A 14,780-nucleotide genomic window follows, 5' to 3' on the forward strand; every position below is an offset into this window, starting at 1 on the left:
TCAATGGCCATGACCATATTTAACTGCATCACCAAGATACACTATCACTCTAATTTTCATGAAATCGTGAATAATTTTTTAAAATCATGAACATTTTTTAAACTCGTGAACATATCTGAAATCGAGAATATTTTTCAAATTTGTGAAATTTTTTACAGATTTTTGGACATTTTCTAAAATCATGACCATTTTTTGAATTCATGAAAATTTTATACTATTTGCAAGCATTTTTTTTATTTTGAACATTATTTAGAACATTTTAATTCAATAAGTGAGCATTTCTAGAATCGACGAACATTTTTTTGGAAATTGTTTGGTGGTAGAAATTCACTGATTGTTTTTTGATTTAACGAACATTTTTGAAATGCATGATCATTTTTGAATCAGCGAACATTTTATGAATCAATAAAATATTTTTTAATTCACGAAGAATTTTTGATTTTTTAGGATATTTTTAATTCTTGAACATTTTTTGAATTGGCAAACTTTTATTCCATTTCATAAATATTTTTAATACATGAACTTTTTTTTAAATCACGTTCATTTTTATTTCCAAACTTTTTTTGAATATGCGAACATTTTATGAATCCAGAAACATTTAAGAATTATTAAACATTTTAAAATGAAATTTTAAAAACAAGCCGCCTGGACACGGGCTGGCCCAAACAGGCGTGCCGTGTCTTCTCCTGACGCGCATAGCGCATTATAGAAGGTTCCTACTGCATGGTCCGGCCCAGGTGGGGATTCCCCTGTGTGAAACCCTTTTTTATCACTTATAGGTGGCATCTGTGGGTAATATTTTGCAACTTTGAGAGCAATTTCGGTGAGGTACCACTAGAAACAATAGTCTCTTTACTAGCAAACATGCCTGTGCGTTGCAACGGAAGAGAGAATTACACGCCAGCCAAATAAGGATGACTCAATACTCTGACATATGAGTGTCATCTATTTTAACACAGTGTCTCGCCATGTCACCACTTATCTTTCTTCCCACCCTCGCTGATGATGGACGCGATGTCCATGTAATCGCAATGTATTCGACATGGTAAATCCCGAGGCAGTGAGCTTGCCACTGCATGAGACACTTTAAAAACAATTCTCATCGACCGCAAACTCGCATTTTTTTGAGTTTTTTTGTAATATTTTCTAAAAATTCATTGACATTTTTGTCAGATTCATGAATTTGTTTTGAATGCATGATTATTTTTTCAAAATCATGAGCATGGTTCTAATTTCCCGACATTTTTTCCAAATTATTATTATTTTTGTATAATTTGTGAACAGTTTTGTAAAATCACTAATATTTTTGAAATTGTGAAAATTTTATGATTTCCCACACATATTTGAATTCACAAACATTTTATAATTTCTTGAACAACTTTTTCAAAATTCACAACGTTTTCAAATTTGGAAATCTCAAATTAATTTAAAGGAGGAAAAACAAAAAAAGAAATGAAAAGACAGAAAAAGATGAAATGAAAAAAAGGGGCGTCACGCCAGTGGGCTGGCCCATGAAAACACACTGGGGAGGAGGTGCGCGACAAAAAGGAGAGGGAGAATCAGCAGAACCCCTGGGGATCGAACCCTTAGCACGGCGGAGACTTTGGAAAAAACAAATCGTTTTTTTACTTACAGGTGGGTGGCATTGGTGGGCAATTTTTGTCAACTTATAGGGTAAAAGGGCCCATGCATTGCAACGGAAGATTTTTTTTATAATTTTCAATGGTCATGGACACATTTTGTTGCATCATCGAGATACAATATCACTCTCAGTTTCGTGAAATCATGAATAATTTTTAAAATCATGAACATTTTTAAAAATCGTGCACATATTTGAATCATCAACATTTTTAAAATTTGTGAACAGTTTTACAAATTTTTGAACATTTTGTAAAATCAAGAACATTTTTTGAATTCATGAACATTTTATACTCCTTTAATAGAAAAAGAAAGTACTAATTAAGGGTGCAACACAAAAATAATTTTAAAAATAATTAACATGCAAGATAACATTATATTTAGAATCTACAAATTTTTCTTGGCGATTTCCATAGTTAGCATGCTGAATTTGGATGGGGGTTTGAATGATATGAATATTTTAAAAAATACTTGAATCTGCAAAAAAAAAGTTAAAAGAGAATATTTCGTACTGTGTAGACCATCTGTTAAGCGACACTTGGTGAGGTAGCTCTATACTACACCAACTGAAATTCGCGAAAAAAGCGACGTACAAAAAAAGGGAGTAAGAAACGTCCGTGCCTTTAATAGAAAAAGAAAGTACTAATTAAGGGTGCAACATAAAAATAATTTTAAAAACAATTAACATGCAAGATAACATTATATTTAGAATCTATAAATTTTTCTGTGCGATTTCCATAATTAGGATGCTAAATTTGGAGTGGGGGTTTGAAAGATATGAATATTTAAAAAAATACTTGAATCTGAAAAAAAAAGTTAAAAGAGAATATTTCGTACTGTGTAGACCATCTGTTAAGCGACACACGCCGAGGTAGCTCTATACTACGCCAACTGAAATTCGCGAAAAAGAGGCTGCAAAAATTGGGAGGACGTGGGTTCAAACCCAGGTATCCTGAGTAGTGGAGAAACGCCTAAGCCAATAGGCTGATTGTTTGTTTGTGTTGTCAAAGGGCATTTCGGTAGATAAACCAAGAGCTACCGGTGGCGACTTATGAAAAAAGAAAACGAATCGTTTTTCCACTTACGGATGGCATTGGTGGGTAATTTTTACCAACCTGAAAGGCAATTCTAATGACGGACGACCAGAAGTGGTAGCCGCTTTATTAGTAGGTAAAGATTATATGACGTACTACCAAAAAAATTAATGTGCAAACCAATTTGCACAATAATACATCTGTCGTCAGTTACCTGTGTGTCAGCCTACAAATAAAGCGCAGATGTCATCCTTATCGACTCGCTCTGTTTCTAAATACAAGTCTTTTTAGACATTTCAAATGGACTACAACGGAGACATATTTTAGAGTGTATATTCATTCATTTTGCTCGTAGTCGCTTGTTGGAATCTCTAAAAAGACTTATATTTGGGAACGGAGGGAGTATAACAAATCAGGGATTTCATCCGCATGAAAAAATAGGGACGTCGGTAGATAAACAAAAGATGTCATCCTCATCTATAACGATCATGAACATACTACACTGCTCCTGTAATTTCATCATCCTCATCTATAACATATCTCACATAATTCCCGATTACAACATGTCCCTCTATTTGCACAAAATTTGGATGCTCCCTACTGCGTTCCAAAATTTGTTTCTTTTGCTGGGCTCACACACAAAAAGTCATACATCCCCAGCTAACAACAAACAAACTTGATGCATAACTCGACACAACATGAACCATGTGAACATGAAAGGATTTGCTTCTAGAGGCTAACTAAACTAAAACGGGGTCTGGCATAGCGGGCATGTGGACTTGTTGGAGGTGGAGAACCACTTGTAGAGGCAGGCGCCGTGGAACTTGTGCTTGCACGTCTTGCACGCCAGCCGCGGGAGCCCGTGGTTGCTTGTGTGCAGGATGCTGTAGCAGATGGGGCACTCCTCCACCCCCTCAAACTCCTTGTCGAAATTCTTCTTCCAGGTCTGGATCGCCTCGGCAACAGCGCCGTTCTGGTTGCGCACGAATGACGTCAGCGACAGCAGCCATTTCCTGCACTTGACCTCGCTGATGCCCAGGCTTCTCGTGCATTCAACCTCCACATGCCGCAGAGGGTAACAGCTCGGAAGCCGTATCACAAGATCAATCCCTGTTTCTTCCTTCTTGTACGTAGCAATGATCTCATACGCCGACCGGTTCACGCTCACCGAGAACGTTTCATCAGCATAAACAGACTCCTTCACCTTTTTTGCCATTAAAATACTTTATTAGTTAGTTTAACCACCAGACAAGCCCGACAATTATATATAATATAAAGTAATTCAATCATGGTCAATACCAAGACAAAAGGTAAAAAAGCCTGAATGGCATACCTGACAAAACTCGTCTAGTAGAAGCGGAGGACTGCACCATACTCTAGTCAAGGACTCGATGGATGATGACAGTGAACGATCTCTCAAGCCAGTAAACCATGTGCGCACATACGAAGGCAGCAGTCTAATCATCATCCCGTACAATGACCCTGCCAGTGAGGCCATCTCCAAAACTCCAACAGGCCAAAGGGATTCCACGTACGGCAGCAGTGAACATGTTACGATGGCATTCTTGGAAGCTTCCGCGGCAGCTTTTGCTTCAGGCACCAGTTCAGCATCTTTCTTCTTCCCGCTGGCGCTAGCTCCACCGCCACTCCCACTCCTTAATGGGATATGCTGGAAAATGCAATCCAATATGCACGGACTAATCTTATCTTGTACATATGATAACAGCAATGCCCTACTAGTGGATGATAACGGCAGTCGCTGAAGGTGTGATAACAGTAATGCCCAGGCAACAAACACATTAACCTATACACAGTGAGTCAAAACACACAAAAAAACTAATATTAGCACATGGATGCATGAACCAAGAGATACATGTAGCTGAACTAATAATAATACAGCTGAAATGCAAGTATATTAATTATTATACCCTGTCTCGTGCAATCAGATCTGTTTTGGCAAGTCCAGAAGTAGGCATCTCAATCAAGGCCGAGAGTTCATCCCTGAGGCATAGGGCCTTCTCCGAATCTGGTGTCGACTCAATACTTTGTTGATCCATGTCAGACTCCTGAGGGTTTTCTCCATTGACTAGTGAAACTTCACAGATGGGCTCAGACATAAGTAGAGAGTAAGCTGCAAACTGTAGATGGGATATTGGCTCCGAGGAGAAAAGAATTGAATATAGCCCACTGACTGAATCCTTGCTTAGTCCCCACAGTTTCATGGACTCCAGTGCACATCCTCTAATCTGTGGTGAAGCATCGATGATGAATGATGCCACTAGTTCCCAAAAATGCAGATAAACCACACGGCTGGAAGCTATGATGGATGAAGCCTCTTCACTACAAGATCCCGCAATTGCCTCTGAAACACCAGAAGCCAAGAACAAACGGAGAACATTCTCCATCATCTTGTCGTTACTCTCTGCATACTCCCCTGATCTAATAAGCTGCAGAGTTTGGGATTCATGGAGACTGTCAACATGGTTGATGCAACACAATGTAACCAGGGCAGATTCAGCAAAAGTAAATGTTAGCTCCTCTGGAGTGCAAGCTATCAGTTTAAGCTTCTCCAAAATATCCTCAGCGGATGTCCGGTTTATTACAGCATCATTCACGCCATCTGTCATTTCTTCAACAAGTAAAACAGACGATTCAATCCACTTTCGCAGAATACGGAACACAAAGCACCAATCGTCTTCACCAAGTTTTGTACAGCAATAACCAACCATAACCGCTGTTAGCTTCACTCCCAAAAGTTCAGCAGTTTTCGACAGGCTAGTTCCACTAGAGGACAATGATGGATCTGCACTAGCATAGAAAGCCCGGTACCTCGAAAACAGAGTAAGCAGTAATGATGTTTCTGCATCGCTGATCTCACGATCAAACTTAACTACCAGTTTCGCTGTTCCGCCAGTTATCTCCAACGGGAAGCAAGATAACACCACTTGCATCCAATCCTCAATATCTGCCAAAGTAACAGGGGATACGTTTATTATCTGACTGTAAAAGCATATTATTTATATACACTAGTACGGTTTGAAAGGATTATAGTGTAGCTTACCTTGTTGTGTTACTTCCCTTGGGCTCAATGACAGACAAGAGATGGCTTCATTAAGCCAACTCAATATGCTTTCTCCCATCAAATCAGTGCACGAAGAAGCTTCACCCGACTTCATCTTTTCTGTCAAGGGCTTGATGATTGTACTCATGACGAAGGGAAGAGTCCTTAAACATTTTCTATTTACTGTTGAACTGACAAAAAGACTACCCAGTAGCTTTTCAAAAAGTGCAAGTGCATCGGATTCTCTCCAAATACGTTCCTTTGTGTAAGTAGTAAATAACAAAGCCACAAGAGCACGGAGAAAACGATCTTGAATTTTGTCAATCTCACTGTCAGACAGATGCCAAACATTGAACAGTGCCCAGTTACTACTCTCGTGCATAAGGGCCCCTTCTAGCAACGTGTCAAGCAAAAAGGGCATGATGCTGACCTCAGGACATGACTCTGTTTTCATGTACTGAACCAGAGAAGGTAAGAATGTGCTAAATGCACTTCCCCCTTTCCACTTCCAGGTGCAGATCATCTCAGCAGCAACCCATGCTCTCGAGAAGGAAGAAACAGGTGAAGTAACATCAATCGATGATGATGTGGTACAATGTTGATTTCTTGGAATCCCTAGAATCACTTCACCAAAGCTAAGGTTTAGGACAATCTTGTCAACAAAAGCAACGAACCGCTGATGTTTCAGTTCCTGCATAAAAAGAAATTGTCCATATTAGGCGCATTTAGTTATTTGACCTGTATTCAATTGTAGCAACTCAAGATCTTTGAAACTAAATAGCAGATTTAAGCTTGCCTAGAATTTTGTCAAGCAAAAAAATAAATTTACTTCCATTATGAAAAAAACTGTTTCATTAAATGTATATTCCGCTTCAGAATATTTAACTATGTATACTTCCTTTGGTCAAATTTAGGACTTCATTTTGTATTTTCTAAACAGTTTGCAAATTAATAAAGAAAGGAAAAGATAATGAAGCTAAGCCTGTCATAGAGAGAACTGGAGCACGTCTTGTTAGTGCACGAATAATAGAAGCATGCACTGGTTTTGGTGGGGTGGGAGCAAAAAGAAACAGATTCTTACAGTTTCTTCTGTAGCAAGCGGTTCACATTGGAACTTCACTGATGCATGGCCATTCTGTAAAGAAGGCTTGACCCAGAGCGGCCAATCTTCTCTCTCGGATAACAAAATATCATAAAAACTTTGCAGCTTTATGTGGTCAAGACAGACGAGTCTCAACATGTCCACCACCCACTCAGAACATAAGGCTGCTGTCCTATCAATACCTAAGTCTCTTGTATCAAATACAGAATACCTGACAGACTGTGCTAGAATATTAGCCAGCCTATTCAAAGTGTCTGAACGAAGGTCATTCCAAAAGGATGGAATTAAGCTTTGGCGGAAAGCATGTATATGTTCTGCAAGGTTAGCCTTCAAATGCACTGTAGCACCCAAACGATCATCTGAACTGTTGCACAACAAAGTCTCAGCATCAATTTCTTCCTTGTGACCTTCCAAATCATTCTCTTCTTCAAGAGTTAAAGCCATGCTGCATTCCCATTCGATGATAAACAAAGCCGCCAGAATATGAGAGAAAACCGAATCTTCCTCGTGTATCCTTAGCGCAAACAAGCTACGCTCAAAAACTTGAAAAGCGAACTGAGCCATCTCAAAGTTTGCCAACAAGGACTGTTCTCCTAGAAGCTTCAAATGCTCATGTTCCGCTGGCAACAACAGAAAATGTGCAGACCTTGTCCATTCAAAAGTTGATGTGGTGAGTACCGATGCCAAAGACTTCAAAATGGATTCACGAATTTTGCAAACAGCCTCAGCAGAAAGAAAACAAACTTGATCATCTTGACTGGAGCCACCAAGTGCAGCACTACAATTTCACATATTATAAAGCAGAAGTCAAGCTCACATCAATCACATATTTTGTGGAACATCACCAACATGGCAACTAGAGTAAACCAAATTATCAAAATGAAATATTACTTTTGACTAAAAGAACAGAAATAATAAAGTTAGAAGCACATACCATAGAAAATGTACATGAGAATCTGTAGCTGGCAGATCACAGAAGACAGATACTGCAACAGAATCCAATAGATCATGACGCCAATGTTCTGGCAGGGAACCACTTCTCTGCAAATTTCTCAGCTTTCCCCCAGCAATTCTTTCTCTGACTTTTTGAAGTATAAGCGTCAGCAGTTCAAATTGGTCATTAGTGTGTGAGATTTTATCATCAACTGATCGCTTTTGTTTAGCTATAATATATTTGATGATCAAACACCACTGGTCAAAAAAGCACTCTTCTTGAATTAAAGAAAGCAATAAATCAATCTTTGAGCTGCAGGTGATATGCTTGCCATCCAAGCACCAAGGGACAAAGTCGGAATTGAATACATTCAAATAAGGCTCAACATATGATTTATCATCATTTTTCTCAGAATATTTCAAGAACAGGTGGACAGGCCCGAATATTTCAACCAAATTTAGAAGGAGTTTAACAAGACTTGGGGAGTCCTGCATCAAAGCAAAAAAAACTTGAATTAAGTAAACTTGCCAAGTACTTTGCATATCAACACAATATATCATAAATTTGTAACACATTTTTGCTGCAGTATATATCAATATTAGCATGATATAAGTTGAGGAAACAAAAAGATATGACGAAGCTGGTAACAAACTTCTACCTATGAAAAATAATTACTTCAAACTGTGGAGGACAATCAAAAGCATTTGTGGCCACTCAAGACCGTGACTGCCTACTTGTTCCACATGTAACGTTATAGTTCAACAAGATCAAGAATGCACATTGCTGTAGGCCACAGTGAAGTATTTATCATCTAACAGAGAACATTTGCATGCAAGAGACCGTTTCTAGAAAAATGCAACACTTGGTGAAAAGAGACCCTGTACTTAATCGACAGCAAATCATTTACCCAATGGTCAGGAAGTGTTACAAAGATTTTATATTTTTACAAATAAATATACATGCTCGGTTGCATTAATCAGTGTGCAGTGTGAAACTTCTATGGACAGTTTCATGTGTCCGTGCGCCCGTACCTATGTGTGTGTCGTAGACCTCAACCCATGCCAAACTATTACAACTGAACAAGATCAAGAGTTCACATTGCTGCAACTAAGTACCCATATATCTAGATTTATGATCTACGGAAAACATTTGCATGCAAGACACCATTTCTAGAAAAATATAACACTTAATGAAAGAGGCCCATTACTCAATCGAGAGCAAGTAATGGCCACGAAGATTATATGTTTTGTACAATAAAATATCTGCATCACAAGAATGAAGAGAAGATGGATGGATTCAGTGCCTTAGCTTACCATGGACTTGATGGCTGGCAGAGAATGTATAACCAGTGGTCTTGCTAAGTTTTCCAGCGGCCATGTCCTACCGTTCTGTACAACGAGTAGATCCAAAGAACAAAAGAAAGAAGCAAGTTGGTCTACATGATCCTGAAATTTTGATAGCTTCTCCCCTTGGTGAACTATGTCCAAATAGTCCCTCAACAGAGACTCACAAGCAACTTCCAACAAGTGACTTTCTGCAACTGAAATCTCATCCAGTATTTCAACGATACATTTCCCCAAGTCCTGATAATAGTAAATTGGAAGGCGCACGTTCTGCACCAACAATGACTTATGAGATAGCTGGTGATCGTCAGTAGTTGCTTCTTCAGACAACAAACCTGGAATTGTGTCCAGGTTTTTGGATAACGATAATTGAAGGTAATCATGCCAGACAATTTTGACTAGCACGTTCGTTATAAGCCTGTTGTGAATATTATCTGAAGAATCTCCTACAGAATTTCTGAGATGAAAAAGGGAAAGCTAATCAATGCAGAAACAGGAGAAGTTGCAAACAAATGAAATCAAACTTAATAAACCAGTGAAAGTTTTAAAAGGATACCTTGGTACTTTCTTAAGAAGCCACAAAAAGCTCAGTTTGAAGGCAGTGAAGAAAGCCAAACTGTCAGCAGCTGATAACTGCCTCTGGTTTCTACCAGCCCAAAGATTTTGTAAGAACTCAATAGCAAATTTCTCTGTAGCAACTTCTGATGGTATAACATCCAAAAACTGAACAATTAGAGGGTATGAGGCCTGTTTAGACCCATAGCAACCATTTTGTAGGAAGTGCCAAAACCGATTGAGGACAACCTTGTGAATATTGCAATATGACCAAGCCTCTGGAAACTTTCTAGAAAAAACAAGAATAGTGTCCCACATAGCAGAGTGGCACAATGGGTCCTTCTCATTGAAGGCGCCAAGTATTGTGGACGACAGTATCTTCATGGCTTCTTCGTTGAAAACATGAGGAACATACTTGATATAACTTGTAAGCAGAGTATATGTAGCTGACCGTATAGCAGCACTTTTTGACTTCAGAAAATCGATAAAATATTTATGCATAGAAAGTGCGGCTTCAGCAGAAGACAATGTGGCAGATCGAACTTTTAAATGACTCTTGCTTTCGGTATTTGCACTTTCACCGCCATTACTTTTTAATTTTACTCCTAGTAAAATGTCGATAAGAGTTGCCATTGCTAACAGAGACGATGATATTACCTAACACAAGGAGACAGAAAAGTGGGTGGCGGGTATTAGAAGCACAGTAGGAATTTGGAGATAGAACACCATAAGTGGAAGACCATAATTATATCCAGCAGCTAAACATATTGAAAGCTCCATTTCATAAGAAAATAGAGGCTCAGTCAGGCTCAAGGCATAGCTTTTCCTTTCCCCTGCTGCACACCACTCGTGGTGGCAATGGAGAGGAGGATGCACAGGCAGTAGTGTAGCATTTCTACACACATACAGATTCATAGTAATAACAGTTAGCAGCGGTATGAAGGGCGCATCTGATGCTAAAATAACAGGAGCATCAGCAAAACAACAAATTGATGGCCTGATTGACTACCCCAAAATGAATTGCAACAGATCTAAGCACCACTTCGCAAAGCACAAAGAACAAACAGAGATCTATCTACAACTCCCGATTTGAACCACCGCTTAATGCCCAGCCCCTATCTGCACAACAAGGCTTACGTGTTGGGAAATCAGTAGCGGCAGCCTGCAATGCAGCAAGACAGGGCGGACTCTATCCACTGCTCATGCTCCTGCCTAGTGCTATTTTACCCTCTTAGCAGCAGCCTCTCTCCCTGATTTTTCCCATTTTATAAATCAAAGACAATTGCACACCCCATAGTCCTAAAGTATGAGCCTCAAAGTCCAAACTCAGAAACGTTGAAACAGAATACTTAATCTTCAGTATAAATGATAGCCTTACTGCAAAAAGAAAGCTGGGAGATTAATCAATCTGGTTTAGAAAATTGTAGAAATGATCAATTTCCATTGCAGCTGGAAATTCTTTAAAATAGGTTGCATGCAGAACAAAAACAGGTTAAAACATGAAGATAACTGATCACAGAATTGCACGTCGGGTTAAGGCCATAAAGCATACCCGATGATGCATATCTTCTAATTCATCTGTCGGTGTAACCTTGTCAGATAAAGCTTGTGTTGTTAGCTTCAGATTCTCATTCAGGTACACAAACGTCTCCTTCACACACAGCATTAAAGCATCCAACCTTCTGTCCGATTGTGGGAATGCTGCCTACAAATAGAGTAGCAAAATGTTAGAAAGTCATGTATGAGCATGGGTACAGGTGCACACAATACCCTGTTGAAGCATCCAGATGCCTTCAAAGATTGTGCTACTCATGCATACAGTGCACTAAAATAGGTGAACCTACAAAATTTCATCCAAAAACATAACCAATTGTGGCCTGCACATAACAAATCATGAGCTAACTGAAAAGTATTTCAGTTTAAAGGTGACTTAACTCTTGTTTTTTATGTGCATGTCACAGCGGGACTTAATTTCAAAAATGAGAAAGAATTACGTATTTATGCTTCGACAGGTCAGTGTAGCAAACCAACATAACGTGTTACTCCAGAGCAAATAGAACTAAACAAATAACCAAGTCTGTTTGATCCAAAAGCAATATCTACTAGCTAATTTAGTTTAACAGTAACAGTAATATATGTCAATAAGGCTAAACATCCAGCATGTTTGCTATGATTAGATATTTGAGCTTTGGCACTACTGGAAAAAATCTGAGTTGCCCCAAACATTTTAAGGACATGCCATACAGGCACCGCGTTAAGTGATATGCTACAACCAATAAGAAAATTATATGAACTGGCTAAGACAACATGCCCAGACTAAGTTTGATATGGGCCCAAATTAATGCTATTGCATCAAGGGCGAATATCTGGTAGTTGATTTGACATGAAATTCATTCCTGAATTTTGTTTGTAGTTCTTCCAAGCCACTGGGTTTAAAGTTTACTGCAGAAAAGCATTGCAGCTGAAAAATGAATGCAAAATCCAGATGGAACAATGACTTGGAGCTAAAATCATCAACCAGATAAAGGAAAGATCATCATATGCAGCACCTCGAATGAACGACGACCAGCCTGTGCAACCTCAGCAGCAGGGTCAAACTGAGAAAACCACCAAGGACCCATCAGAGACTTGAGATGCGGAGCTAGGCCCTTCCTGAAACAGTCAGTCAAACATCCATAACCATTGAAGATTGATAGAATTTGCTCTGTTTCTAGATATTTTGTCAGTTATGAGTAAACACACATGCATATTTAAGTAAGTGATCATATTCTTTATATATGCTGGCCCAAATACTACCCTTGAGTAACATCTCAAGCACAAGTAACAAGGTAGCGGAGATGGATAAATCTTAGCATGGACTTGTATGAGTCGAGTGCGCAGAAACAAATCTTTAGTCGAAAAACAATGTCATGTTTATGGAAACAGGGGGAGGGAGCAAATATCCTGAGCAATGAGGCCTTAAAAAACTGGAGCAAAGCCACGTCATGGTAAAGAAAGATAAAAGTGGTAGAGCACAGAGCACTTGCATATCAAGAAGTCCAAAGAAAGGAAATGGTCATACTTGACTGCGGTGACTAGGCTAGACATGGTATCGTTGGTAGCACGACGAACTTCTCTGTTATAGTCAAGCAGCAGCCTCTTGTACTCGAAGGCCTATAAAATAAAATGGAGAAGGTAGATTGATTACTGTAGGTGCGGCATATTTTCTGGAAGAGGCATAAGCATGACATGAAATAGATGCAGTATCATCACTACATGGAAGGAGCAAAATACTCGGAAAGAAAAAACAACAGCCTGTAACCAAACAAACACTCACTTGACAGGAAACTGTGCATTTCATCCTTGTATACATTACTAAGCGTACCAGGAAGAATAGAAAATGGATCACAAAGGAAGATACTGATGCTAATCTACAGCTACATAAGTTTTACTACATGAATGAACTGTGCGGAAACAAGACTAGCTTGGCAATTGGCATATTCTTCTCATATATATATATATATATATATATATATATATATATATATATATATATATATATATATATATATATATATAATAAGAAAATATGCTAAGTGACACAAGCAAGGGGAAGAGAGCAAGTACCCATTGAGGAACAATTTGCACAACTTGGTCGGCAGGTTGCTGCGCAAACAGCACCGAGAGCGTAGATAATGCCTTGAGCTGCATAGAATAGAATTGAATTGAGTGCAAACAGTCAAGTTGCTGCTTCTGATAACACGAATGATGTAGGGGGGAGGGGGCAGAAGCAGGAGGGAGGGAGACCTTGGTGGTGGGATCTTTGCGGCCGAGCCTCCGGAGGTGCTGCAGCACTTGGGCGTCCACATCCTGTTGGCATGATGATGCCAAACAAACAAGAAGAATTAAGGCCCTAATTAAGTGGAGCTCGAGAGCGAGCGGATCAATTGAAACCCTAGCCTAGCCTAGCTAGAGTAGTGATGCGGCGGAACTGGGTAGGGTTTACAGGAGAGGAGAGGGGAGGGGACGTACGGGGGGCAGGCGGGCTGGGGCGTCGGGGTCGTCGGAGGGGAGCAGGTGCAGGGCGGCGGGGTCGACGCGGGAGGCGCCGTGGTAGCCCCCGAATCCGACGGCGGGGACGGCGGCGCCCTGCGCGTCGGGCAGCAGCGACGCCGCCAGGCCGCTGCTGGACGCCCGGCCCTTGCTCTTCCCCATCCTTCTCCTTCTTCTGCGTCTGTGTGTGGCCGCCGGCCGGCCGCCGCCCGCCGCCGCAGTACAGGAGGAGTAGCGCCGACGCGCGAGAGAGAGAGGGGAAGGAGCAGAGGAGGAGGAAGAGGGCTTGTCTGGTAAAAGAAAAAGAAAAAACTTGGGGTGGAGTCGGCCAAGTCATGTTGCCAACTACAGATGGGCCGGCCGGGCCAGGCACGCGTGCGGGCCTCCCTGGCCCAGGCACGGCCCCTATGCTTCATGGGCCGGCCCGCAGCGCGTTTATCCCTCGTGGGCCGTGTTCTATTAGCCTTAATGGGCTGTTTTTGACTATATGGGCTGGAATGTGCTGTTTAAAAATATCAAATAAAAAGGAAAAAACTAAACATGCCGAGGCGTGCTGGCACGTGTGCCCAGCCTCACGGCACATGCACGACACTAGCCAGGCCACGGCCCATTAAGCCACATGTCGTGCCGGCCCTTGCTCTTCCCCATCCTTCTCCTTCTGCTATGTGTCGCCGCCGGCCGCCACCCGTCGCCGCAGTATAGGAGGAGTAGCGCCGAAATGAGAGATGGGAGGGAGCAGAGAAGGAGGAGGGCTTGTCTGGTAAAAGAAAAAAAAATTGGGGTGGAGTCGGCCAAGTCTTGTTGCCGACTTGTAGAACTTCTTGATGTTTTAGTTTTTTTGTCTACGTTGGCTAGATTTCAGTTATGTTCGTCATGTTTTTTGTGTTCATATATCATGCTAAGGTGTTGATGTTATGAGAGAAGAGTGAAGTTATTCGGTGTGTGCTGTGGTGTCCCTAATATTTCTATCTCGGTGTTAGCTGGTGGTCTGTGAGCCCCTTCGGAGCAAAGCTGGCCATCTGGGTCGTGCTTGGTAGGTCGGCCCATGAGCACGCCGGCACAACATGTGAGGGGCCAGGCC

At 40.7% G+C, this 14,780-nt stretch overlaps 1 protein-coding gene across 1 annotated transcript; it reads right to left on the bottom strand.

Annotated features, from left to right (window-relative positions):
• Positions 1-3,126: 3,126 nt before the first annotated feature.
• Positions 3,127-13,986, bottom strand: LOC123123953 (E3 ubiquitin-protein ligase listerin). Its single transcript, XM_044544616.1, has 14 exons — positions 13,679-13,986; positions 13,454-13,516; positions 13,274-13,351; positions 12,729-12,820; positions 12,217-12,319; positions 11,220-11,372; positions 9,669-10,324; positions 9,083-9,569; positions 7,770-8,257; positions 6,815-7,613; positions 5,734-6,424; positions 4,601-5,637; positions 4,006-4,476; positions 3,127-3,876 (listed from the first exon to the last, which is right to left on the bottom strand). The coding sequence occupies exons 1-14, from the start codon at positions 13,859-13,861 to the stop codon at positions 3,418-3,420; spliced, it is 5,760 nt and encodes a 1,919-aa protein (XP_044400551.1). The 5' UTR covers positions 13,862-13,986; the 3' UTR covers positions 3,127-3,417.
• Positions 13,987-14,780: the final 794 nt, after the last annotated feature.

The sequence above is a fragment of the Triticum aestivum genome, chromosome 5D, assembly GCF_018294505.1.
Source record: "Triticum aestivum cultivar Chinese Spring chromosome 5D, IWGSC CS RefSeq v2.1, whole genome shotgun sequence".
Lineage (NCBI taxonomy): Eukaryota > Viridiplantae > Streptophyta > Magnoliopsida > Poales > Poaceae > Triticum > Triticum aestivum.

Bases quoted from the DNA above. Each gene is read 5' to 3' on its own strand.
- LOC123123953 (XM_044544616.1), bottom strand. From the start codon at position 13,861: ATGGGGAAGAGCAAGGGCCGGGCGTCCAGCAGCGGCCTGGCGGCGTCG. The intron at 12,320-12,728 runs GTATGACCATTT...TGACTGTTTCAG, and splicing joins AGCCTAGTCACCGCAGTCAA to GAAGGGCCTAGCTCCGCATC. The intron at 9,570-9,668 runs GTATCCTTTTAA...TTTTCATCTCAG, and splicing joins CTTCTTAAGAAAGTACCAAG to AAATTCTGTAGGAGATTCTT.